The sequence below is a fragment of the Neophocaena asiaeorientalis genome, unplaced genomic scaffold (genome assembly GCF_003031525.2).
Source record: "Neophocaena asiaeorientalis asiaeorientalis breed wild unplaced genomic scaffold, Neophocaena_asiaeorientalis_V1.1 scaffold226, whole genome shotgun sequence".
Classification (NCBI taxonomy): Eukaryota; Metazoa; Chordata; class Mammalia; order Artiodactyla; family Phocoenidae; genus Neophocaena; species Neophocaena asiaeorientalis.
In genome coordinates, this window is record NW_020173037.1 from 8,028,483 (window position 1) to 8,054,311 (window position 25,829).

Here is a 25,829-nt window from a genome sequence, read left to right on the forward strand (position 1 = left end):
TTGAGATAAAACTTTCCAGAGCCTGAGCATTTAAATTTTTTCCTCTTTGGAAATTAAACTACTGATCTTTCTAAGTCGTCCTTTACAATCTCTGAGATTTTGTTAGGATAAATATAGGCAATGAAATCCTCCTACAGCAACATTCCAAGTCCTAAAATGTTGTATTTTCTCTTTGTGTGAGAAATATATTTAAAATATATAAATCGTGTCTCTATACATATGTAATACATTTTCCAAATTCTGTTCTGCTATTCAGAGTAGGATATTTTGGACTTATGTTGAAGATAAATGTATGTTGATGTTTTACAGTATCTCCTGCAGTGCAGCCACTGTTAAGTGGCAGCAATAAATGATAACCACTGGCTCTAATTGCTTAGAGAATTGCCAAGTGATAATCTGTGATGTAATTAAGTAAAGGAAACCAATGCTGTCTTTAACCACCTCCATGAAATGATTCCCTACAGAGGCATCTGACCTTCCATGAGTAAAGTTCCCTTAAGGGGCAAAATTAACCCTCTAAGCATACTCCCTCAGCTAGGAAACGTCAACCAAACCCTGCGTTGGTTTTGTCGTTGTTGTTAAATGAACTACGTAGAGCCTATGTTTATTTTTTTATGAACGTTTCAAGAGTTACCTTTTGCTTTGATTCTGATTCCCAAAATAAGCAGGGTAAAAATATGAGCTTGTGTTTTGACTGGGGATCCGTAAGTGAGTTCACGGGAGCTTCCAGGCCACTGGTTTGGGAAGAGGGTGCAGGGAGAGGGGCACTGCCACTCTTTCATCTCCATAACCCACCACCTGAATTGGGCTGGGTTGGGGCCCAGGGAATGTGCATGTGGAACCTCTTCTAGGAGAATTCTAGAAATTCCCACATCTCTATTCTGACATGTCTGGTCCCGCCAGGTAACTATTACAGGCAGAGCACTCAAGGTCCAACCTGTCTTCTGAAACCTCCAAAGGGGATTTTTCTGGAAGAAAAGTACGTGGGGTTTGCAAAAGCCTTGTTCCTTCTGGGCACGAAATATATTTATCTTAGTTTCAGAAGGATGATCAAACTGCTTGTCATTATTGCAATTTGTGAACCATCACAAGCATTATAGGAGTTGATCAAGACCAAAAAGTCCTCCTGTCAGACTAGCCTCAGTGGTGCCAGAGCTCAGAGACAGTATAAACAGTGGTAAGGGGCTTCCTGAGCCTGACAGCTGTGATGGTCATGGGAGCCTTATATCTTTCTCTCTCTGAGAATCCAATAACCTTGAGGTGTCTTGAGGAAGATGAAACAGCTCAAGGGTGATAACCAGATAGAGGATGCCTATCTGGAAACCAGCCAACAAGTTGCATTTCTATCAGAGTAGATTATAAAGCTCTCCTGAATATATTATCTACGAAAATAAGCTTTTTCTTTCCATTATGTAATGATTTCCTTGTGGCTCTCTCCTTTTAACCCTGCATACCTTTGATTGCTTGCTGCTGTTTATGTAGCTTATGATTAGAAGGCTAGAATTTTCAAAAGGGGAAAGGATAAACCAACTTTGAAAACTTCAATCAGATTGCAGACTCTCTGAATTCAATAAGTCTCTATTAAAGCTTCTGATGTGAACTACCCATATTTTTCAGGGTTGAGACTCCTAGTTACAGGCAACTAATTTTAGAACCTTGGGACTTCTCTTGGTTTTAAGATCTTGCTATCCTGCCAGAATACATTGATCTCTTCGTTAAGTACAGAGGTTTGGAGTTTTCATTGGAGATGGCCAATTTTATGAATTAATTAAAAATATGAGATGCTGCATACTTCCAACTCAAGTCACAGGTATGCCTTCCATGAAAGGTAACATCTATAGAGTTGTTTTGCTAATGCACTATTTAGTTCAAACTGTCTTGCACACAGTTTGTGATTTCAGAAAGGAGTCTCTTGATTGCAAGAGTGATTGCAGCATATCACTCAGAGGGAAGGACCTCAGGAGGGAAAAATCATTCAAAGCAGTGTAGTACCACGGGATGTACGTTTTCCTAAAATGCCTCCTCACCTTATAGTCCAATGTCTTATCCTGAAAGTGATTTTATGGCTATAAGAGCCAGACAGACTTAGAGGAAAGAATATTCCATTTCAAGCAGTGGCTAGTACACTACCATGAACTCCACGCAAGATCTATAAATATCAATTGAATGCCATTGTAAGTAAGAGTGATGTGGCCATTCATATTCATTCACCCATGTCAGAGGAGATCTTGCTGTTTGTGACCCCAGTTAGGCTGATATGATCATAGCTCCACGTCTAGTCTTAAGTGCTTTCTTTGCATTCTTGAGACTCTTCCTAGTTTTTACTTTTCTGAAGCTCCTCAGCCCAAGAGTTACCAGAATAGATAAGCATGAAACTAGTTTGTCATAGTCATTTAGTAATGGATGGAATGCCCAGAGCTCACTCCCATTGGGGTGGTTTTTTTTCCATGGCTGCTGCTCCTATAGGCCCTGGCCCAATCCCCATCTAGACGGCTAATGAAATAAACCTCTTCCTTGCTTGCATTTCGGCTGTCTTAAAGTGGTGTTTTGGGACCAGTTCTTTCCTAGTGGGCTAAGAATCTTGTGGTGTACTAGTCTTCCTATCTGTAGACATCCATCTAGCATTTATTATTAACTGTTCTAGATTGTAATCTTCTTACTTCCCACACTAACCTTACGTGAATACAGCCACAGCCCTCTCCTAAACCAAAATTAATCCTTTTTTAAAAATAAATTTATTTATTTTATGTATTTAGTTTTGGCTGTGTTGGGTCTTCGTCGCTGAGCGTGGGCTTTCTGTAGTTGCGGTGAGTGGCAGCTACTCTTTGTTGCGGCACGCGGGCTTCTCGTTGCGGTGGCTTCCCTTGTGGAGCGTGGGCTCTAGGCACGCGGGCTCAGTAGTCGTGGCTCATGGGCTCAGTAGTTGTAGCTCGCGGGCTCTAGAGCGCAGGCTCAGTAGTTGTGGCGCACGGGCTTAGCTGCTCCTCGGCATGTGGGATGTCCCCGGACCAGGGATAGAACACGTGTCCCCTGCATTGGCAGGCTGATTCTTAACCACTGCACCACCAGGAAAGTCCCCCCAATTAATATTAAAGCCTGGTTTTCTTTCCAATTCTTGTACACATGGTACTTAGTAGCATATTATTTTATAAATATGAGCCATGATGGAAAAAGGGCTTAAGGACATACATCTGCCATCACTGCTCCTGTCAATGAGCGTTAGAGACATTGAAGAGGAAGAAAATGTACCCAGTGGTGCTCCCAGAGTGGGTTTTGTCTATTTTCAGTGTTTCAAAGCTTCCAACAGGTTGGTTTAACATGTTTGCCTTCGTTCATTTACTAAGAATCATTTATTCAGCATCCACTATGTATAGGTACTGGTGATTTACAGGGATTCAGAGACAAACACGACACACTTCCAGCCCTGATGGAGCTCATAGTCTAGGTTAGAGAGGCAAGTGGTCCCTTCTTGCAAAGAGAACAGGAAACATTCTCTTCTGCAGACATGGCTTCTACGTAGGGGGATATTTCATCACTTGAGTGGCAGGAATGCAGACCCCGCACAACCATGCACTTCTAGGCACCCCCTTGACAGCCCCGAAGTCAAGTCATATTAATAACGTGCGTTGCTGTCCTGGGTGCTGATCCTTACCGTGTAAGAACTAGATACAACTATAGCACCTCTAACTCACCTCCTACCCAGCAGAGTTCCTTTTGTCCTTAATAGTACCTCTGACCTTCCTCTCTTTACATCCCCACTCAGCTCTCACTTACTATACTGCAATGGCCTCCTCTTAACTGGACTCTGTGTCTCCAGTCTCCTAACTCCAATCCACATAATCTGTTACCAGTTCAAATCTTCCTAAAGCATAACTGCTGTTGCTCCCTTACTCTGAATAAACAGCCAGTAGTTCCCCCAGCAAGCAGGATGAAGACGGATCACAATTCTAACCTTATTTCTATTCCTTTACACTTGCCCCAGTGGCACTGGCAAACTTGCCATTGCTCCCAATACAATAGTCTCTACACTCTCAGAACTTCCTGTTTATGTGGCTCCTTCTGCCCTTTTCCTTCTACGTCCAGCATCCAAACCTTCCCATTCTTCACAGCCCAGCTGAAGATGTTCTGAAACCTCCCAGCCATGGGTGACCTTGCCTTATAACTCCCAAACACTCTGCAATTCCTATCACTTTCCACCTGATACCATGTTCACTTATGTAATAATGAAAACCAACATGACCATCAACTCATTCTATGGATAGAACAAGTCAGCTGCTCTATGACTTTGTGTACATTAGCTCATGTTATCATTACCAGGGAGGTAGGTGCTAGGATCCTCTTTCTACAGATGAGGAAACTAAACCACAGAGAGGTAAAACTCACTCGCTAAGTTTACACAGAACAGCTGAGATTTGAATCAGTCTGCTAACTCCAAACCCTATGCTTTTAATGACTATGCTTCACTGCCTCCCATGTATGTATTTTTTAATGTCTTCTACTGGTTTCCATCTACTAGCAGAAGAGTAAAAAATATCCTTTTATCTTATGTATCTTCCACAAAGTAAAATTTTGTCATATCTTTGAATAAATGCCTTCCTGATTCCTTATCTGGTTTTAGGTACTTCAAAACTTTTAAAATAAAACATTGAGTGATGATAAATTTCATTAACTGTTTAAGTGAGCAGACAGAAGCATGTGGTGTTAATTTCATTCTCTTCAATTCTTGGGAGAATTTAGAAGCACTTGGACCAAACGTAATAAAATATTGTTTTTATTTATTCAAACCAGCTTCTCATTTAAAATAAAAAAAGCCTGAATGGAGGCAACCCTACAAGATGAATTCATTGTTTGTGGACACACACACACACACACACACACACACACACACGATTTATACACTTGCTCACCACAGAAACACAAACAAGGAAAAACCCTGGCAAATTGGAATTTGAAAACTTTAGTTTCAGTTTCCTTTTTAATGGTGGATATGAATACTTTGCATTCTTGTGTCTATATCCTGAGATGGATAGGCCTGTCAGGATTGGTCTAAAGAAACAGTCTCTTATCTTCATACTTTACTTGAGCGAGAGAACACTGTCTTCACCATTTACATCACTATTTTCTCTATACTAGTTCAAAAGCCGGGCCCTGTTCTTAGACAAGAACATTACCCTTTATGTTCTGTCCTCCATAAGCAAATGCTTGAGTTAGAGGTGAGTTGGGGCTCCCTCCCACCCTTCCTCCTCCCTCTGTTTCCCCTTTTTTCTTCCTTTCTTTCTTTCCTCCTTCCTTCCTTTCCTTCTCTTTCTTTCTTTTCCTTTTCCTTTCCTTCTTTCTTTCCTTTCTTTCTTACTTTCTTTCTTTTCTTTCTTTCCTTCCTTCCTTCCTTCCTCTCTCTCTCTCTTTCTTTCTTCTCTCTTTTTCTCTTCCTCCTTCCTTTCTTCCCTGCTTTCTCCTTCCTTTTCTTTCTTACTCCTACTCCTCTTAATCATATGAGCTTCATCAAACCATATGAGGCAGAGTTAAATCCCAGGCTTCTGTTCTCTGGGAGACCATCCCTGCTAAGACAAGTAATTAACTAATTGACTTTCCAGCTAACATTCAGGGTAATACATTTAAGATTAAGGTCTTGCAAATATTAATTCTACCACAGCAAAGTTAAACATTTTTGTTAGCATCTTCCTTGACCTAATATTATCTGAACACAATTATTTCTTTTACTTTTTCTTGATTACCTCATTGAGAAATATAGATTTGTTTGCCTAGATGCATAATGACACACAGAGACCATCCAGCTGAAACCTGATTCACATACAAATTATTAGAACCCATTTAGGAAAATATATCACCCGAATTCCCATTCCAAACCACTTATCAAAGACCCTCAGCCCTAGAAGAGGAGAAAATAGGTTCATCTGGACAGAACACAATGGAGTTTTGCACATTTCCTATTGTCCTGCTGCCATCACCACCATGAAAGCAGTGTAACCAAGAGAGGTATCTCTATATACCATGCAAGTACAAATACTGCCTCCCATCCTATTGGGATGAACTTTCCAATTCACAAAGCTCCTTCACACATGGAATTCTGCATAACCATGCAACAGCCCCCTACATGGAGAAATAGGAAATCACCCCACGTTGGACTTCAGTCTTCTACACAGAGTTGCATGCTTGTTGAGTGGCAGAGCCAGGATGTCAAGCCCTTGAGTATAGACTCTTTTGCCACTTTACTCAGAGGGTTCTTGCCATGTCTAGAGGCCAAAATACATCAGAAGAGTTGCAGAGGGAGCACATATTCCTCTCCATGTCGGCTTAGGTAACGTTATCAGAAAAGGGGCAAAGGAGGAACTGTGAAAGTCATGCTGTGGTTATTTTAGTAATTCACTTTGAAAGAAACTTCAAATGGGATGAAGAGATAAAGAAACATACTCAGATGCAATGTTTCTGCACCTGCTGCAAATAGATATTGGTGGCAAACCATCTGCACAACTAGTTTGTGGTTTAAGGAGGACCCTAAAAATCTCCAAGCAACAGTCATAAACACAATGATATTGATTGTAAAGTGAAGAGCTTTAGCTACTAATATTAACAGACTTCTTGCTGTTATATGCAGAAGAATTAGCATAGAAATAGGCACTGTGATTTCAGAATTAACTAAGAGGCTTCCCACCAGTTTTTCTGAGAAATAGTGTCACTGGCTATCACATCATGCCTTTAAGTGGTTATCTGATCACAGGTAGTCTCTTTTTTCTTATATGCGTCTAGCCCTGGGATCTAGGTTCTAAAATCTCCACTAAAAATTCAAAGCACAAAGGAGTCACTTCTTGAAACTTAAATATCTTCTTATAGATAAAACACTATTTTGCATCTCATTTGTATTACGCTGTTGACTTAGATTTTAAAGCCTCAGGTGGCAATGTTGGGTGCTCAATTCATAAAAACAACAGTAGAACTACAAATGCATCCATTTTCATAATCTCTAATTGCTCATAATATAATGATGAACGTCCACCTATAAACCCTTAATAAGTCCTAATTAATACAAGATTATCCTTTTTTGAGAAAAGTTCTTTACATGTCACTGGCAACTTGCCATTCACAGAGCTTTCGCACATTTTCACATTTGAGCTTTTAATTATCAAACTAAGACTGATCTAATCCATAGCTGACTGTGTAAATAAATGCCTTGCAAATTATAGAAGAAGACTGAAAAAATCTGAATATCCACTTGTCACCTGTTAGTTCATTTTGAGACAAGTGCTCAGCTACACTGAGAGAACAGCGATTATAGGCAATACAGAAAATAATTTCCCCCCTCTCTGGTTTATTAGAGTTAAACCGTGCTATAAGTCTAAATGAGTTGGTAGAATGAGTAAATTCTGGAAATTCTGGAAGAGATTCGTGGAAACTTACCATGGCAGATTACGAACTCCAGTAAGCAGTTTAAAAAAATTAACTTTTTACCTAGAACAACTGTAGATTTACAGAATTATTGTGAAGATAGTACAGAAGGTTGCTCTATCCCCTGCACTGGGTTTTCTTTATTATTAATATCTTACATTAGTATAGTATATGTATTACAACTAATGAACCAATATGATGCACTATTCTTCACAAAAGCCTATGCTTTATGCAGATTTCTTTGGTTTTTACCTAGTATCTTTCTTCTGTCCCAGGATCCCATCCAAAATATCCCATTACATTTAGTCTTCATGTCTCCCTAGGCTCACCTAGGCTGTGACGGTTTCTCAGACTTTCCTTGGTTTTTTATGAACTTGACAATCTTGAAGAGTACCGGTCAGGTATTTTGTAGAATGTTTCTCAAGTAGAATGTGCCTAACGCTTTCCCCTTGACTAATCTGGGGTTATGGTTTTGGGGGAGGAAGATCACAGAGGTCAAGTATGATTTTCATCATGTCCAGGGCAACTCCTCTCAACATGGTTTATCTCTGTCGATGTCGACCCTGGTCACCTGGCTGAGGAAGTGTTTGTCTGGTTTCTCTTGTAAAGTTACTCTTTCTCCCTCCCTTTCCACACTGTACAAGATCTTTGAAAAGAAGTCAGTATGCTCAGCCCACACTTAAGGAGTGAGAAGCTACGTTCCACCTCCATGAGGGTGGAGTAACTATATCAAGTATTTGGTATGTCAAATTATAAAGAGCTGAGAGGATTTCACAACGCAAACATATCATAAATAAGAAAGAGGAAACCAGGAAATAAGGAATTCAAGCTAATGATCAGCTAAGATATAGGGGGCGGTCACACCCCTCCACAGGGGTAAGCTTCATGACTTGAGACCCATTCCATCCAACTTCTTGCTGCCCAACTTTCTAGTTCTTCTAGAAAAGTGAAGTGTTCAAACATTTGGAAACTATAGTGAATTCCAAAGTTATTTTACTTTTCTCCTGGGATCACCCCGTAAGTATAATACTTCATTCATTGCAAACGCCTACCCATCAGTAAGGTTCTGGTCTTGAAAACGTATAAAATAGTTTTCAAGTTTCCAAGAGTCAATGTTTCTTTCTTGGGAGTGAATACCAGTGGATATGTGGTGGAAGAGGCGCTCTCTCTCATTTACAGAGGAGTCAAACGCGGTAGCAATCAAGCGATTTGCTAAAGATCTTCATAATCAATGGTGTCTGTCCTCACTATTCAACGAAAAGGGCTACCTCAAAATTCTCCAAAGATCTCCTTGTTGTCAGATACAATAGCCCTTTCTCCTTCCTTATTCTCCTTCATCTCTCTGTTGCGTTTGACTTGGTTAACGACCTGATGGTATTGGGTAGCTATTAATTTATAAAAAACCATCCCCAAACTCAATGGCTTAAAAAAGCAGTCATTGACTGTTGCTCACACATCTGTGGGGCAGCTAGTGTTTATCTAGGCTGGGGTCAGCTGGGTGGCTCTGCTTCCTTCAAAGATCTGCTGGCTGGCTGGCTGGCTGGCTGGGGAGTCATTCTTCTCTTCAGTCTAGCAGTCTAGCTGTGGCATATGTTTTCCATGGCAACGGCAGAAAGCAAGAGAACGAGTAACGTCTGAGGTCTCTAAGAGCTCGGCCCCAAATTGGTACACTGTCATTTCAGTCACATACCATCAGTTCAAGCAAGTCACATGGCCAAAGGGCAAGAAATACACTCTCATCAATGAGGTCAACACATAGATTGTGTGTGGATGCTCAGATGAGTAAAGAATTGGGATCAGTAGTGCAATCTATCATATCCTTCTTGAAACACTACCCCCCTTTTTAGAAAACACGTTACTATCATGATTCTCTCACTTTTTGTTTCCTTAACCTTTCTTCGTTCAACCTCAGAACTGTATGTAAGCTTTACATAAGGCTTAGCTTTTCTAAGTTTCCTGATTCTCTCCATGTGTGTATTCTTGCTAAGAAAGCTTATCCAGGATCAGACTCTCTAATTCCCTAATGGTCATTTATAGTTTACCATTGGGCATTTCCATATTTTCCTTTGGAATTGCCTAAGCTCACAATCTCTGGTCTCACGCTCCACTTAAATCAATGTTTCTTCCCAATACAAAGCTGTATCTCTAAAAAAGACTTGGGTCTTTAGATCCTATTTGCTATGAATGCAAAAACAAAACTCAAAGCCCTAGTGAAAACTTACCCTACATTAATAGGAATTTGACATCTCTAAAATTTAGAAGAGAATATATGTAAAAGAAAATGATGAGAACATTATTAAAAACCACTTCCTATGAGAAACGGTTAAAGTTACTAATATATATATTTTTTAATCTAGAGATTATATACGGCATCATGTCCACCATGTTTAGATAATTTAGTGTGTGGTATAGGAAGACCTGAGGTTCTCTTCTTCGTAGCAGAACTATATACTCAGTGGGTGGATTTGGGGGAGGAAAAGTTTTGCTTGATATAAGGAAGACCTTTTCAGTAAGAACTGTACAGAAACAGAATGGGCTAATATCTGTATTTTTCACGTGTCACTCCTCTTTCCTGAAATGTCTTACTCTTTTTCCCACTTATCCAAAATCCTATTTACCCTTCAAGGCTTAGCCCCAGCTTTCATTGCTCTGTAAGCTCTTCCTAATTACTCAAGTTTTATCAATCCCTTTCAACTCATTTTGCTAATCTCCTACCCCACCCCAACTGAATTAAGGGCTCTTTGAAAGTAGAAATATGACATACTATTCTATAACTTCAAGTACTAAACAGAGCTCTGAGTTTATAACAGCCACTCAGTAAATTCTTACTGGTTTTTTGTTTGTTTTGTTTTTGTTTTAATGAAGTATAGATGATTTACAATATTGTGTTAGTTTCGGTAGTACAGCACAGTGATACAGTTTTAGGATTTTTTGCAGATTACATTCCATTATAGGTTATTACAAGATATTGAGTATAATTCTTTGTGCTGTACAGTAAATCCTTGATGTGAATCTATTTTATGTATAGTAATTTGTATCTGTTAATCCCATATTTAATCACGTATTTTCTGATTTCCAAAATCTAGAATCATTAGATTTGGTTATAATTTGAATCAGATTGAAATGCTCAACAATCTGTTCATTTCATCTGGTTTCACAAGACGATACAGCTTCTGATTGTAATGACAGCCTGAAGGAAGCAACGGATTTTGCCATCACTTGACATCCACAGAATTTAGAGAGCCTTTAAGATCTTAAATTTTTAGCTCAAATAATTTGCTGGGAGAATTAGCAAAATATGCCATCATTTCTTCGTGTCTGAAAATTATTTAAAACAAAAATCAGCTGGGGACTGGGAATATATGATGTGGCAGAACACATGCAACACTAGAGAACCGTCACTCTAGTTTGTATTCAGGTCTACCTGTTGTCATAGTTACTGTTGTACTCCAAGCGACTTCCTTCCTGAATCGCACTCTGCAAACCGTCAGTGAAAATAAGCCATTCTTCTTGCTTTATTTTTCTCTATTTATGAATTGAGGCTAAAGTAGCGGCAATTGCACAGTTGTTTTTACACTTTGAGCAAGATTTTAACCACACAAGAAGAACAAGAGGTTTAATCAAAACAAGTGCCTCTGATGAAGGCCTTACCTCATTTTTTCAGCAATATTCGTTAAGTAGCTAGATACTGGGGCCGCAACTATGATTATGGCCCAGGAGGGAGAGACAAGTAAGGGATGCATTTCAATGAAATGCAATCAGGTCTGTGGTGGAAGCAAGAGACCAGAGACCCAAGGAAACACAAAAGAGAGACATCTTGTAAAGTTTGGGGTTCTGGTGCAGTCAGATCAAAGGGAGGTTCCACCCTGTGATTCTCAAAGCATTGTTCCTGTTAAGTTTAGCAAATGTGTTTTCTGTCAATTTGGGTACAGGACACTGGCGTTACCCTGCAGGCTGGGCTCACGGAGCAGAGGACAGGCAGCCAGTGTTTCACACACAAAGTCCTACCACGTGCTAATATTCATGCACAGCCTCTCCTTTCTGCTTTGGCTGCAGGAACTCCTTCACAGACATCCTCCGGGCCATCCTGCTGTCATTGGAAGTCCTTATTGAAGATCCGGAGCTCCAGATAAATGGTTTCATTTTAATTATAGACTGGAGTAATTTTTCCTTCAAACAAGCCTCCAAACTGACACCATCAATCCTCAAACTGGCCATTGAAGGGTTGCAGGTATGTTCAATGAATGTACCGTATGAGATAGTATGCGACTGTGTGCTCTTTTCTTATTGCAACCCAAGTAATGTTTGCCTTTGACAATGGAAAAAGAAAACTTCGATAGAATCCACCTGTGAATACTCCGTACTTTTACCCCAGCCTGAGTTGAGATGATTTAAAAAAAAAAAATTAGCCTCCTTTTTCAGTAACAACTCTAAACTACTGTTACCATGGGCACAAATTACCTACCGCTGCGATTATGAATAAAGCTTGGAGATGTTTAGCCAAATCCATGTGAGAGTTCACACAAATTAAAACTAGAAAACATCTACTTTATGAGTGTGCCCTTATACTGCAGTGGCATGGAAGCTTTCCAGGGTTTCTGGAAGCATCTTTGCACATGAAAATATACCTGGTGGGTCCTCACTTCTCTGAAGGCAACGTGCTGAGGTGTTTGTACTAAAGTAAATCATTTCAGTGCAAAGGAAGCATATGGAACTCTACTTCCTGTTTGTATGACCAGTCGTCAGGACTCTGGGGAAGGGGTTTTTGTGCTGTGTAGAGGTTAGGGTAGTCAGTTCCTGGGGTCCCTTCTACTTTTAAAGACCGGTGATTCCATGAAAAGTAGCAAACTCAGAGCTAAGCAATGCTGCTCAGCTTCCCGGTGATGCATTATCATTGTTCAGGAAGATTCAGAATCAGCATAGATAAAACTCAAGTCCATTCTTCATTTTGTAGGAAGATTGACTCCCAACAGACGGCAGTTACACGCAGCTACGTAGATCACGAACTATTTGCTAATTCTCAGATCAAGCAGCCACTACTCAAGCTCTTCAAAGTACAAGACTGGGAAACCCATTTCAATCACCCATCATACTCTAGTGTGATGAGTAATCGATGGGCCTGTTTCTGAAACCGTGGCTGATTCACATTTGGCTCCCAGCAAATATGCAGCACTTACAGGGCCTCTGATAAACTCATGTTTATTGAATGGAACTTATTTTGTTGAAAGGGTTTCCTATTTCAGAAGAGGAATAAGTACACACTGTTCCAAGAATGCCACATTATCCTGGGGAGTTACATCACACAGTGTATCGGGGGCACATTTTTTAATTTGCTTTTGCGTTTCTAGACTACAGAGTATCCTGCCTTGCCTTAAAAAAATCTCAATCATAGACTTGTTTGTCCTTTACTGTCAATCACTTTCTCTTAGCTCTCCTTTTCTCCAGCGTCCTCTCATCTAAGCCTCTGAACATCTGATCTTTCTCTCCTTAAAGCTTTTATCAAAGGGAGATTTAAAGTAAGCTGCAAGGTTTATTTCATTCCCTATAATTATGCTGGCCATATTTCCAGGATTTTCTGTGGTGTAGTACAAGCTTCATATAATTTTATCTTTCTAAAAAGAGATAATTCATTACATGTGTAAGTAGCTGTGATTCAAATTCTATGTATTTATAAGATTTTTCATAAATCAGGAAGAAAAATGTACTTTTTCCAACACTGTGTTCCAATTTTTATTTCTGGAAATGTGTGGATTATATAACATGTCCCCTGCCAACTTCTCTAGGCTAATGTGGGTCTTACTGAGTTAATGCATGTGAATGTGTTTTAAAACATAAAGCTGTACATAAGTTTGCAATATATTTTTACAAGAAATACTAGATGACCTTTTGTGGGGCAAAGTGAGTCATATCTGGGCCTTCTCTCTTCACGTACCAGGGTCTGGGTTGAACTCCACAACGTCCTATAGCTCTGGTTAAAGCATAGCCTCTACTGAGCGAAGGGGAGATGCATGGGGTCAGGGTCAGAGTGGAGAAAAAGTACTTCCTCCCAGCATCTCACAGAGCAATGGCCTGGACCTCCCTGTTGCTAAACAAGGTAAACTCCCTCGACTGTGGGGAAAGCATCAGGCCCGTCAGGCTGTCTGGATTGGGATGCAGCTTTTTCTGTGAATTCTGCCTGCCCAGACCCTGAAGACCTAAGAACTCTTAGAAAGGTGCAGACCCTCCTGCCAGGAGAAGCTGAGCTTGGATGCAGCTCCTCTGTCCGGGATATGGGCTCCCTGTCCTAACGAGCTTGTTGGCTTTGTTCTTGCCCTACAGTGGGTGGTCAACTCTGGCCAGCCACTGGCAACTTCTCGCTCCAGGCTATCCTCTCTCAGGCTTTGCAGGAATTCAGACACCATGGTCACCTCTCTACCAGCTCTCCCAGGGACCTTATATCACTGCAGGGATTGCTTCCATCCACAGGGTAACCATTAACCGCTTATGGCATTTCAAAAAAGTCCTAACTGATACTAGCAGAATTCATATCTTTGTGGTCACACTGTGGTACAAGGAAGATCCCATACAGGTCTCCACCTGTCAGCCATGAAAGTTCAAGATAAATTTCATAACACCACTGACATGGGTAAAGGCCATGGACTTTACTGGAGAAAAGGAAAGGGTCAGTGAGAGATGAGAAGTCACTGCTGTTCCTTTTTCCTCTGCACCATCAGAGAGGCCCAAAGAGGTTCGAGTGTCCTGTAGACATGCAGGAGATTGCAGGGGAGGGAGACCCTATGTTCCAGTGAAGGGAACTTGCTTTCTCTGCTGTCCTGCCTTTTGTGGGGTAGATGTGAGAAAGTAACCTGGCACGGGGGTACTAATCAGACTACTTTTGTGCTAGGCCATCTGGTTTGGGGTTTCAGCTGTTCATAGGCGTTATCTAGGATTACCTGCTGATCAACTCCTAGAGAATCTGGGGCCCAGAAATATGGCAACCCCCTCAACACACACAGATAGTACAATACCTCCTGCAGGAGAAGGGGGTGGGGTGTTCAGGTTGTGAGAATTTAGAATCACTTTTGTTCAGTCCTTCGCCTGCATCACAACCTAGTTTCAAAACCCTGAGTTTTAGCTCTATTACCTCTGTTCTTAGTTCTCTATAAAGAAAGTTGTTCAGTGAGACCCTCAATTACTAATTGTTCCAGGTTGGGTTCTCTGAGGAGCAGATTCTGACACAGAGATTAACATGCAGGAGACTCATTAGGGAATGCTCTTGGGGTCAGCACCCGCAGAAGGGAAGCTACGAAGAATGGTTGGCAGCAGGAGAAGTTAAGCTGGGATCCAATCATTTCCAATGAAAGCTTCAGGTGTTCTGAAACTGAGATGACCCTTCAGAGTTGTCCCTGACTGGAGCCAAGGGACTGGACCTTTATATTCCCACATTGTTCAGTAACTGGGTGCAGGCTGTCCTGAGAAGTGGTTGTTGAGTTTGGGCAAAGCAGCTCTCTTCAGCCTGGGGCTCCAGAGGTTGGAGCTATTATCTGAGAATTTTCTCCTGGTAGCACCTCAAGCAGCTGGGAAATAAGTACTCAGTCCTAAAGGGGGCCTGGCAGCATATCAGAATATCTACCACAATAAGCAAAACACATTGAATGCCCTGTAATGTCATGTCGAGAAGCTTCCTTTCTTTTGAATCTGGATGTTTAACTGCTTTTTTTCTTGGTTATATACAGTCCCAATTATCCCCAAGTGGAGTTGATACCATGTAAGATAGAGGTGATGGGCACTGGGCTAGCAGCTTGGTGACAGTCTTCTGTTTGGGTCTACCAGTTGTATTTTAATGCTTTAAATAGCAATTATAAGTTAGTAGAAGGAAGGAAATAATAAAGATTAGAGCAGAAATAAATGAAAAAGAGACCAAAAAGAATTAAAAAAAACAATGAAACTAAAGGCTGTTTTGTTTTAAAAGATAAAGAAAATTGATGAACCCTTAACCAGACTCATAAAGAAAAACAGAGAGAGGGACCAAAAAGTAAAATTAGAAATGAAAGAGGAGAAATTACAACAGATATTACAGGAATGCTATGAACAGTTATACACCAACAAATTGAACTGTCTAGAAGAAATGATTAAATACCTAGAAAGATACAATCTTTCAAGACTGAATCAGGAAGAAATGGAAAACTGAACAGACTGATTACTAGCAATGAAATTGTATCAGTGATCAAAAAACTCCCAACAAGCAAAAGTCCAGGACCAGACAGCTTCACAGGGGAATTCTACCAAATATTTAAAGAAGAGTTAATACCTATCCTCCTCAAACTATCCCAGAAAGTTGAAGAGGAGGGAACACCTCCAAACTCATTCTACAAGGCCAGCATTACCAAAACCAGACAAAGACACTAAAAAGAAAGAAAATCAGAGGCCAATATCCCTGATAAACCTAGACGCAAAAATCCTCAACAAAAATATTGGCAAACTGAATTCAACAACACATTAAAAGGATCATACATCCTGATCAAGTGGGTGCAAGGATGGTTCAATATCCACAAATCAATCAATGTGATACACCACATTAACAAAACAAAGGATAAGAATTATGTGATCATCTTAACAGATGCAGAAAAAGCATTTGACAAAATTCATCATTCATTCATGATAAAAACTCTCAACAAAGCTGCTATAGAGGGAACACACCTCAACATAATAAAGGGCATTTATGACAAACCCACAGCTAACATTATACTTGACAATGGAAAGTTGGAAGCTTTTTCTCTAAGATCAGAAACAAGACAAGCATGCCAACTCTCACCACTTCTATTTAACATAAGTTTTGGAAGCCCTAGCCAGAGCAATTAGACAAGGAAAAGCAATAAAAGGCATCCAAATTGGAAGGAAGTAAAACTGTCACTATTTGCAGATCACATGATACTATATATAGAAAACCCAAAAGACTCTACCAAAAAACTATTAGAACAAATAAATAAATTCTGTAAATTTACATGATACAAAATTAATATACAGAAGCCTGTTGCATATCTATACACTAATAATGAGCTATTAGAAAGAGAAAGCAAGAATACAAATCCCATTTACAATCAAATTTTTAAAAAATAAAATACCTAGAAATAAATTTAACCAAGGAGGTGAAAGACCTGTATACTGAAAACTACAAAACATTAAGGAAAGAAATTGAAGAAGATGTGAATAAAAGGAAAGATATTCTAGGCTCATGGATTGGAAGAATTAATATTGTTAAAATATTCATACTACCCAAAGCAATGTGCAGATTCAATGCAATCCTAATCAAAATATTTATGGCGTTTTTTACAGAATAAAAAATGATCCTAATATTTGTATAGAATCACAAAAGGTTCTGAATAGCCAAAGCAATCTTGAGAAAGAACAAAGCTGGAAGTATCATGCTCCCTGAGTTCAAACTATACTACAAATCTACAGTAATCAGAAGAGTATGGTACTGGCATGAAAAGAGATACAGAGATCAAATGAACAAAATAAAGAGCCCAGAAATAAATCCATGCACATATGGTCAATTGATCTATGACAAGGGAGACAAGAATATACAATGGGAAAAGATGGTTTCTTCAATAAGTGAGGTTGGGAAAACTGGACAGCTATATGTAAAAGAGTAAAACTAGAACATTTTCTCACACCATATACAAAAATAAACTCAGAATGGATTAAAGACTTAAATGTAGGACTAAAACCTATAAAAATCCTTGAAGAAAACATAGGCATTATGCTCTCTGACATTGATCTTCGCAATATTTTTATGGATTATCTCCTCAGACATGAGTAACAAACGCCTAAATAAACAAATGTGAGCACATCAAACTAAAAAGCTTTTGCACAGCAAAGAAAACCATTAATAAAACAAAAAAGCAACTTACTGAATAGGAGAAAATATTTGCAAATGCTATGTCCAATAAGGGGTTAATATCCAAAATATATAAAGAATGTATATAACTCAACATAAAAAAAATCCAATTAAAAAATTGGTAGAGGACCTAAATAGGTACTTTTCCAAAGAAGACACAGAGATGGCCAACAGGCACATGAAAAGATGCCCAACATTGTCCATCATCAAGGAAATGCAAGTCAAAACCACAAGGAGGTATCACATGACACTGTCAGAATGGCTATCATTGAAAAGAGAAGAAATAACAAATGTTAGCAAGGATGTGGAGAAAAGTACACTGCTTGTGGGAATGTAAATTGGTACTACGGAAAACAGTATGGAGGTTCTTCAAAAAATTTAAAATAGAACTACCACATGATCCAGCAATTCCATTCCTGGGTATTTATCTGAAGAAAACGAAAACACTAATTTGAAAAGACACATGTACCTCAATGTTCATAACAGCATTATTTACAAGAGCCATGATATGGAAGCAACCTAAGTGCCAATCAACAGATGAATGGATAAAGAAGACATGGTAAATATACACAATCGAATATTGCTCAGCCATAAAAAAAGAATGAAATCTTGCCATTTTCGACAACACAGATGGACCTGGAAGGTATTACGCTTAGGGAAATAAAGAAGACAGAGAAAGACTGTATGTTTTCACTTATATGTGCAATCAGAAAAATGAAGCAAATGAACAAACATAAAACAGAAACAGAGTTACAGATATAGAGAACAAGCTAGTGGTTACCTGAGGGAAGAGGGTCAGGGAGGGGTAAAATAGGTGAAGGGGATTAAGACATACAACCTACCAGTTATAAAAAAACAAGATGCAGGGATACTATATACAGCAAGGTAATATAGTTGATATTTTACAATAACTTCATATGGTGTATAATTCATAAAAATATCTAATCACTATGTTATACACCTAAAACTAATATAATATTGTAAGTCAACTATACTTCAATAAAAATCTTTTAAGGGCTTCCCTGGTGGCACAGTGGTTGAGAGTCAGTCAGCCTGTCGATGCAGGGGCACGGGTTCGTGCCCCGGTCCGGGAAGATCCCACATACCGTGGAGCGGCTGGGCCCATGAGCCATGGCCGCTGAGCCTGCGCATCCGGAGCCTGTGCTGCGTAACAGGAGAGGCCACAGCAGTGAGAGGCCCGTGTACCGCAAAAAAAAAAAAAAAAAATGGCATGTGCATAGAACTCTGGTTATGTATTTCACAGGCTGAATTAGTGAGTTATAATAATAATAATCAGGTACAAGACTGCTCTTTAAGGGGTCATCAGATTTTTTTTACATCAAAAATTACCTTGCATCAGCTGGTCATGAAATTCTAATAGTGTATATAGTATATACTCCTCCTTTAGGACAATGGGGTATGCCATTGTTTAGAATATTAAGTTGTTCCAGATACATAAATATTCTGTGAATATTAGTTCAAAAAACTCGAGTTAAAAATACTAATTTTGAGAATGCCTAGAAGTCACTTTCTCTCACTCTGCTGTTTCATTTCTTAAATGTGGTCAATAATGTCTAAAAGAGCCGTTATATCTATTCATTACAACTTGTTTAAATTTTAATCAAAGTAGTATTTATGCCACCATTTTAATAGAGCAAAGCATTATTCTCAATTCTGCTGGGGAATTCTGGCAGAATAAGCAGCCTGCTGAACTCCTGTTCTTGAGTTTTGCACCGTTTCCAAAATCAGTTTTTGGAATTATTTCTTGTAAATCACTGCCACCCAACCATTCCGATCAGCACACAGCATTTATCAATGTTCAGCCAACCCAGATACTTCAAGAATTTACTGTGCCGAAGTGTTTCACTTAGGAAGAGCTATAGCCTTTTGTCCCATAGGCTATTTACAAAATATTTGATTCCCTAAGGACCCAGATGTTTGTTAAGGGTTTAGAGAAGCTTACTTTTCACTCACCAGAGGAGATCTCGGAAGCACGCTTTTTGTTTTTTTCTCATTTCTGTGCTTATGTCATTTTCTTCTAGCCAATCAGACACTTTATCAGTTCATTAACTCTTCATTCCAGTTTAAGGTTTACTGTGTGACTTTTGTTGTCATTTTTGTTAAAAATGGTTTTATAATATTTATATCTACTTTGATTTAAACTCTCCCAACAGCTTTGAGCCAGTCTAGTGTGGAAGGAGGTTCATTGCTTTTCCAACTCTTAACCCAAAGGTGGGAGGGGATTGCGGGCAAGGCTCAGAGGCTCAGGCAGCTGGGAATCATCCATCTCCTGGGCGTCCCTTTCATTAAACTGTTTCCAACCTTCATCCGTTCTCCCTAGCCTCCTTTCCACATCCCACTCCTTCCCACATTCTGATTTTCCATCTCTTTTCCAAAATATACAATATGTTCACTTGCCCTTGGGGAATCCAAAGTGCTCTATTCACTTGAAAGACTAGAACAGTAAAAAGTCCATCAAGTCACCGGGAAACCTGACAGTTCCTGAGGGTAAATGAATGACCGGTGTGAGTAGAAATTTGTAAAGGCTGGTTGGGTAGATGCATTTCGAGTTACAAGTAGATTCACACCAAATCAACAGTCTATGACTCAGACATGCAGACATACTGACTTGCGGTGTATTCATTCAAAAGAAAAGGTGAGTCTGGTATTCTTCTAAACCAGATGACAGCAGAGAACAAAGCAACCTGGCTTCCTGAAGCTACATTCTAGGGTTTTATTATGCAGTGTAGTCCACAAACCAGCAATCTCAACATCACCAGGAGCTGGTTAGAAATGCAGACTCTCAGGCCCTACCCCAAACCTACTGAATCAGTCTGCATTTCAAGTTCTCCCGGTGATGTGTACTCACATTACAGTTGGAGAGCACTGCTCTAATAGACGGTATTGCCGTATAAAGCGATGGATCGCAACTGTAAGTACACAGACTCCCCGGAGGACTTGCTACAACACACACGGCGGGACCCCACTCCCAGTTTCTGATTCTGTAGATCTGGAGAAGAGCCCATGAGTTTACCCTTCAAAAACGTTCCCAGGTGATGCTACTGCTGCCGGTACAACCATGCCTTGGTGCAGGTGAGAGCAGAGTCCAACTATTTGGGCTTCAGTCCTGGCTCTGCCACTTTAAGACCTCAGTCAAGTCATTTAACTCTTTCAGTTCTGGTTTTGTTGTCTGTAAAAATGTGGTGTCAGAACAGTACTACCTCATAGGTTTATGGTAGAAATTAAATAGTGCATGAAAAGTGCCCAGGCCATAGTCAGTGCTCACTGAAAGGTAGAATTTTATTGAAAGAATGAAGAGGCCAGCCCTTATCTGTGGGCTCCTATGGCTCTAATTCACGAATTTGAATGAAATTGCTCTCCATTGCCTCAGCTCTAAAGTTTGACCTCACCAGCCTGTTCACTGACCCCCAACAAGGGAGCTACCTTCTCACCTCAGTTAATGACTTGGGTTCAGCTTGGTGTTACTTGTTCAGACTGTGGCACTTGAGGTGTTTTTTCTTTCTGTTTATGTGTTGTGATCCTTTTAATTATCACCAGAGTCCACTCCCAAAGCCTTTGTAGCTGAGTGATTAATGGGGTCAAAATTCACCTCTTTCATCCTGGGGGGCTCTTTCAAGCAGTAACATTTACAGTCTTTGATGCTTACAGTTTTCATATATTAAAGAATATTAGATACAAACAAGTGAAGGAAAAGGATATTTGTATATATTTTGCCAAGAAGGTTCTTAATTCATTCTGAACACTCCAGGGGTGCCTGAAGAACACTTTCTCTCTAAACAAACTACTTTCTCAGGCCACAAAGCTGTAATTCTGAGTTTGCAGTAATGCAATATGTTATTATAGAAATATTAGAGGAACAAAATATCCCTTTCAATGCTCTACCTTGTTAAATATCAATTAAACTCAGGAAGACAATTAGAGGTAATGACATTCTGGTGATCCAGATGGCAGACAGGATGGCCCATTGAAAACAGTTCCAATTATATAGGTCTATCTCTGGCATATTTTTGATAACTGGTTTTTCTGGACTCTCATGCATTATAGACCTAGCCAGTGCTCGGATTCATCCATTCAAGAAACAGTTACTAAGACTTGACTTTGAGTCAGCCACAAAAGTAAACAGATACAGTCCCTGCTCTCAACAAGTCATCATTTAGAGTAGAGGCAGATCTATAAACGATGAAAACAATGTTGCATGTGCTGGAAGGGTCATATGTACCGGGTTAATAAAATCCCAATCCAGGCAGGAGGAGTTAGGAATGGCCTCCTGGGTGAGGCCACACCTCCGCTGATTCTTAGCAGATGACTGTGGAATAGCTACATGAAGGCAGGGTGGGAGAAATTTCAAGTAGAGGAGATATTATGGGCAAGACATCACTCACTAAGAGAGAGAAGCAGAATTAATTTCATAATCCTGGTGTGCACAAGGAAGGGCCAGGCAAGCAGCTTGTACGCCCCTGTGGCATATGCTAAGGAGCTTGGTCTCTTTCTGCAGGCGTTGGGGGCCACTGAACATACTGAAGCAGGATGACAACACAGATTGATATTTCATCCGGGGTCAGTTTGGTAGGTATGAGCAGGGAAGATTCAAAGGCAGGGGAACCGAATAGAAGACAACTGCAATCATTCAAGTAAGAAACAACCAAAGGCGAAATTAGGACTGATAAAAGGATTCAATAAGGACATAGGAAGTAAAGCAAAGCAGTGCTTGGTGGCTGGATGCTTGAGAATGGAAAGCGGAAGCGCAGGAGTTGAGGATGAAGCTGGGTGTGCAGCTCCGGTGAAGGGCGGAGGTGGTGCTGACCCACGAGATGGTGCAGATGGGAGTGCGCAGGTGTGGGAAGAGAATGAGTGTTGGACATGTTGAGCTTAAGATGCCATGGCGTATCTAACTGTTTACATTAAGTATAAGCTGAGGGAAGAGGTCTGGGCGGGATCTATAGAGTTGGTGATCTTTGAAATCATAGGAAAGATCATTTGGAGAAAAACTATGGAGTGAAGCCAGTGACTGAGAAAAAGAAGCCAAGTGAAGAGCTACAAAAATGAACAAGTTAGACGAGGAGGAGCCCATGAAAGAGAAGGGGCAGGTTGACAAGGAGGACGAGCTCATTCATCAAGAAACTAAAAGGACAGGGCTTCTCTGGTGGCGCAGTGGTTGAGAGTCTGCCTGCTGGTGCAGGGGACATGGGTTCGTGCCCCGGTTTGGGAAGGTCCCACGTGCTGCGGAGCAGCTGGGCCCGTGAGCCATGGCCGCTGAGCCTGCGCGTCCGGAGCCCGTGCTCCGCAAGGGGAGAGGCCACACAGTGAGGGGCCCGCGTACCACAAAAAAAAAAAAAAGAAACTAAAAGGATGGGCCTTCAAGGAGGGAAACTATTTCAGTGTAGCTGTGGGAATGGCATCTAGAAAGCTCCAGTTTGAGGAGGGCGGTGGAGAAACGGAGATAACTCTATCAAGAAGAATGTCCCACAGACCCAGGGGGGTGGGTGGACTGAGGAGAGGGACCAGGAAGATGGTTCTGGAAGGAGTATGCCGCCTTACTTTTCCACTGGACAAGAGTTTTCAGCAGAGGAATATATTAAGGGCCTTCACGCAGCTGTGGAAGATCAGTCCTGACAAAGAATTGACCTCTGTGAATTGTTTAGTTCCAGGATGACATTCCTCAGCACACCAAAGATGAGATCTCTGTACTGACTTCATTTTCAGACAGGTTTTTTCACATTCTTGATAGGAGCGAGGGGACTGAGGGTGCTCTAGACAGATGAGATTATGAGCCCACCCAAGATGCTAAACCCAAACCACAGAGACTAAGAATGTTGGAGGGGTGCCCCCCCAAAGATGGTGGGAAATGACAAAAATTTTCACTTAGAAACGTAAGGTAGAAATCAGAGGGAAGTTTTCTTGCAATCCTCTACTTGCTATCCAATGTAGCAACTAGGAATCAGGAAGCCGAGTTTTATTTCTGTTTGGCAACTGTAATTCCATGGATAACCTTGGGAAAATGGCATCACACCTATAGACCTAAGATTATTCATCAGCAAAACCCAATGGGGATTGGATGAGGGCACTGGTTCTCAAACTCCATCACGCACCAAAATCACTGGAGTGTTTGTTCAAGTTCTGATTACAGGGTCCCAACCCTGGAGTGTCTGATTCAGTAGGTCGGCACGGGGTGAGGGTGTGTTCGGGTAGGTGAATGAGAATTAGCATTTCCAAAAAGTCGTCAGGTGATGTGATGTGCTGGTCCAGGGACAACTCTTGACAACACTGGACTAGATAATTCTTACAACCCTTTTAACCACCCAATGCTACAAATCTATAACTTTACCTTCATGGATATAGCCTTAGTGCTTATGTCAGGGACGGAAAATAGGCTTGCCCTCCCACACCAAATCTAAACAATTCGAATGCAGCTCAGGCAAAAAAGAATGCTGGCACTGATTGGTGATGGTTCCTTTCACTGTGGATGGTGAATGTCAAGGCTGCCACATATCTTTTGAGCCCAAAGATAATTTTTCGAAGTGTAGTATTTTGTTTTTATACTTAGAATAAACATTTTTTAAAAATAAATATATTTACTTAATTTATTTTTGGCTGTGTTGGGTCTTCATTGCTGCATGCGGGCTTTCTCTAGTTGCGGCAAGCAGGGGCTACTCTTCGTTGCAGTGCATGGGCTTCTCATTGCGGTGGCTTCTCTTGTTGCAGAGCACGGGTTCTAGGCGCGTGGACTTCAGTCGCTGTGGCGCACAGGCTCAGCAGTTGTGGCTTGTGGGCTCTAGAGCACAGGCTCAGTAGTTGTGGTGCACGGGCTTAGTTGCTCCTAGGCATGTGGGATCTTCCTGGACCAGGGATCGAACCCATGTCCCCTGCATTGGCAGGCGGATTCTTAACCACTGCACCAGGGAAGTCCCAATAAACTTTTTATTGATATGTTAATATACATCCAGAGAACTACCCAAGCTGTAAGTGTGCAGCCAAGTGAGTTTTCAGAAAATGAAAACATTTAAGTAACCAAACGCAGATTAAGAAAAAGAATACTGCCAGTTACCCAAAGGCCTCTCCTTCCCCCTCCCAGTAGCTGACTCCCAAAGGTAGCTACTATCCTGACTTCCCACACGGTAGATTCGTTTTGCTAGAGTACAGTTTGATTTACCTACCCCCTGTGTCCAGGTGTTCCCGAGTCAATCATTCTTTCGTGGCATCACAACACTTGGTGTACTATCTGCTTGTACTTTTTTCATCAAAGATCTAAACTATTAATGTCTATGTTTGGAATTTAATAAATAAGATTATTCTTGGAAAATACCAAGGCTAAGAAATGCAGTAGCACATTGTCCTTGTGGAATTTAACTATATGACAATTGTATCTCATAGAATACAGAATATGCAGCATAAAATAAGTGTTACAAATAGCTACATTAAGAGAATCTCTCTAACTTTCCTTTAGAGCCCATTTATTTTCTTAATTTGGCCATGTAGTTTCCAAACCTACCACATATTAGAAGTCTGTAAAAGAATTTGGTTGAGGGGCTAATTCACATTGCCGTATAGACTATATCAAGAAATAACAGTTGTCAGCCACGGAAGAAACACAAATAAGATAAAAATTTTACTATTGAAACTAGAGAGCACTATAATTGAGGTCGTTTCGCATAGAGCTTAATGTACCTGAGACCATTGTATACCATGGAACAGATAGGATGTACACAGCCATGATCCTGAGCTATCAAAAAAAGCCTTATCACATTCAATAAGCATTATTGAAGACACCATGGAAACGTGTAAACAGTAGAGAGATTTTCATCTAAAACAGTAATAATGTGATATAGAAAATTTTACAGTTTAAGAGACAAATCCTTAGTCACTTGTATAACATAGGCATCCCAGAAATTATTATTTGGACTTCAGAGAAGTTTTATTATATAGTGAAAATAGCTTCCACATTGCTAAGACGGAGCTCTTTATATTTTATTTTTTTTGGCCACGTCATGTGGCACATAGGATCTTAGTTCCCTGACCAGGGATTGAACCCACGCCCCCTGCAGTGGAAACGCCGAGTTTTAACCACTGGACCAGCAGGGAATTCCCATGGCTGGAGCTCTTTAAAAGTCTGTCTAATAGATTCCCTGAAATGGAAGAACAATAAATGCCCTCAGCACCTCCAGCTGTTGAAATCTAACATTCCCTAAACTCAACTTCCACTCCCAAACCCCACTCTTGGGGGCTCATTATTCATGTTCAGTATAAAAAAATCTTTTAAAAATATTGGTGATACTGGTAAATAAAAATAAGAAAATGCAAATTACACACAACCCTATACAGAAATAAACCTTTTAAACCTGGGCATCTGGTCTTTTCACTTTATAGTACACAGTGAACAGTATTCTAGCTCTTTATTTTACCTCCGCCATCATTTATAACGACTGCACAGTATTCCATTGTTTACTTATATGATAATGTATTAACCAGTTCCCAACTGCTGAATGTTTAGACTGTTCTCAATTTTTTCAGTATTATGTAAATTCCT

General features: G+C 40.4%; 1 protein-coding gene and 1 long non-coding RNA gene across 3 annotated transcripts in view; one reads left to right on the top strand and one right to left on the bottom strand.

Annotated features, from left to right (window-relative positions):
* LOC112398141 (uncharacterized) overlaps positions 1-25,829 on the bottom strand; it is a 123,357-nt gene that overhangs the window by 82,846 nt on the left and 14,682 nt on the right. The window lies entirely within an intron of this gene.
* The window catches only part of CLVS1 (clavesin 1), a 140,626-nt gene that overhangs the window by 42,892 nt on the left and 71,905 nt on the right, over positions 1-25,829 (top strand). Inside the window, exon 2 of the mRNA XM_024742548.1 lies at positions 11,461-11,635. Coding sequence (XP_024598316.1) covers positions 11,461-11,635 — 175 coding nt within the window. The remainder of the gene's footprint in view (positions 1-11,460; positions 11,636-25,829) is intronic.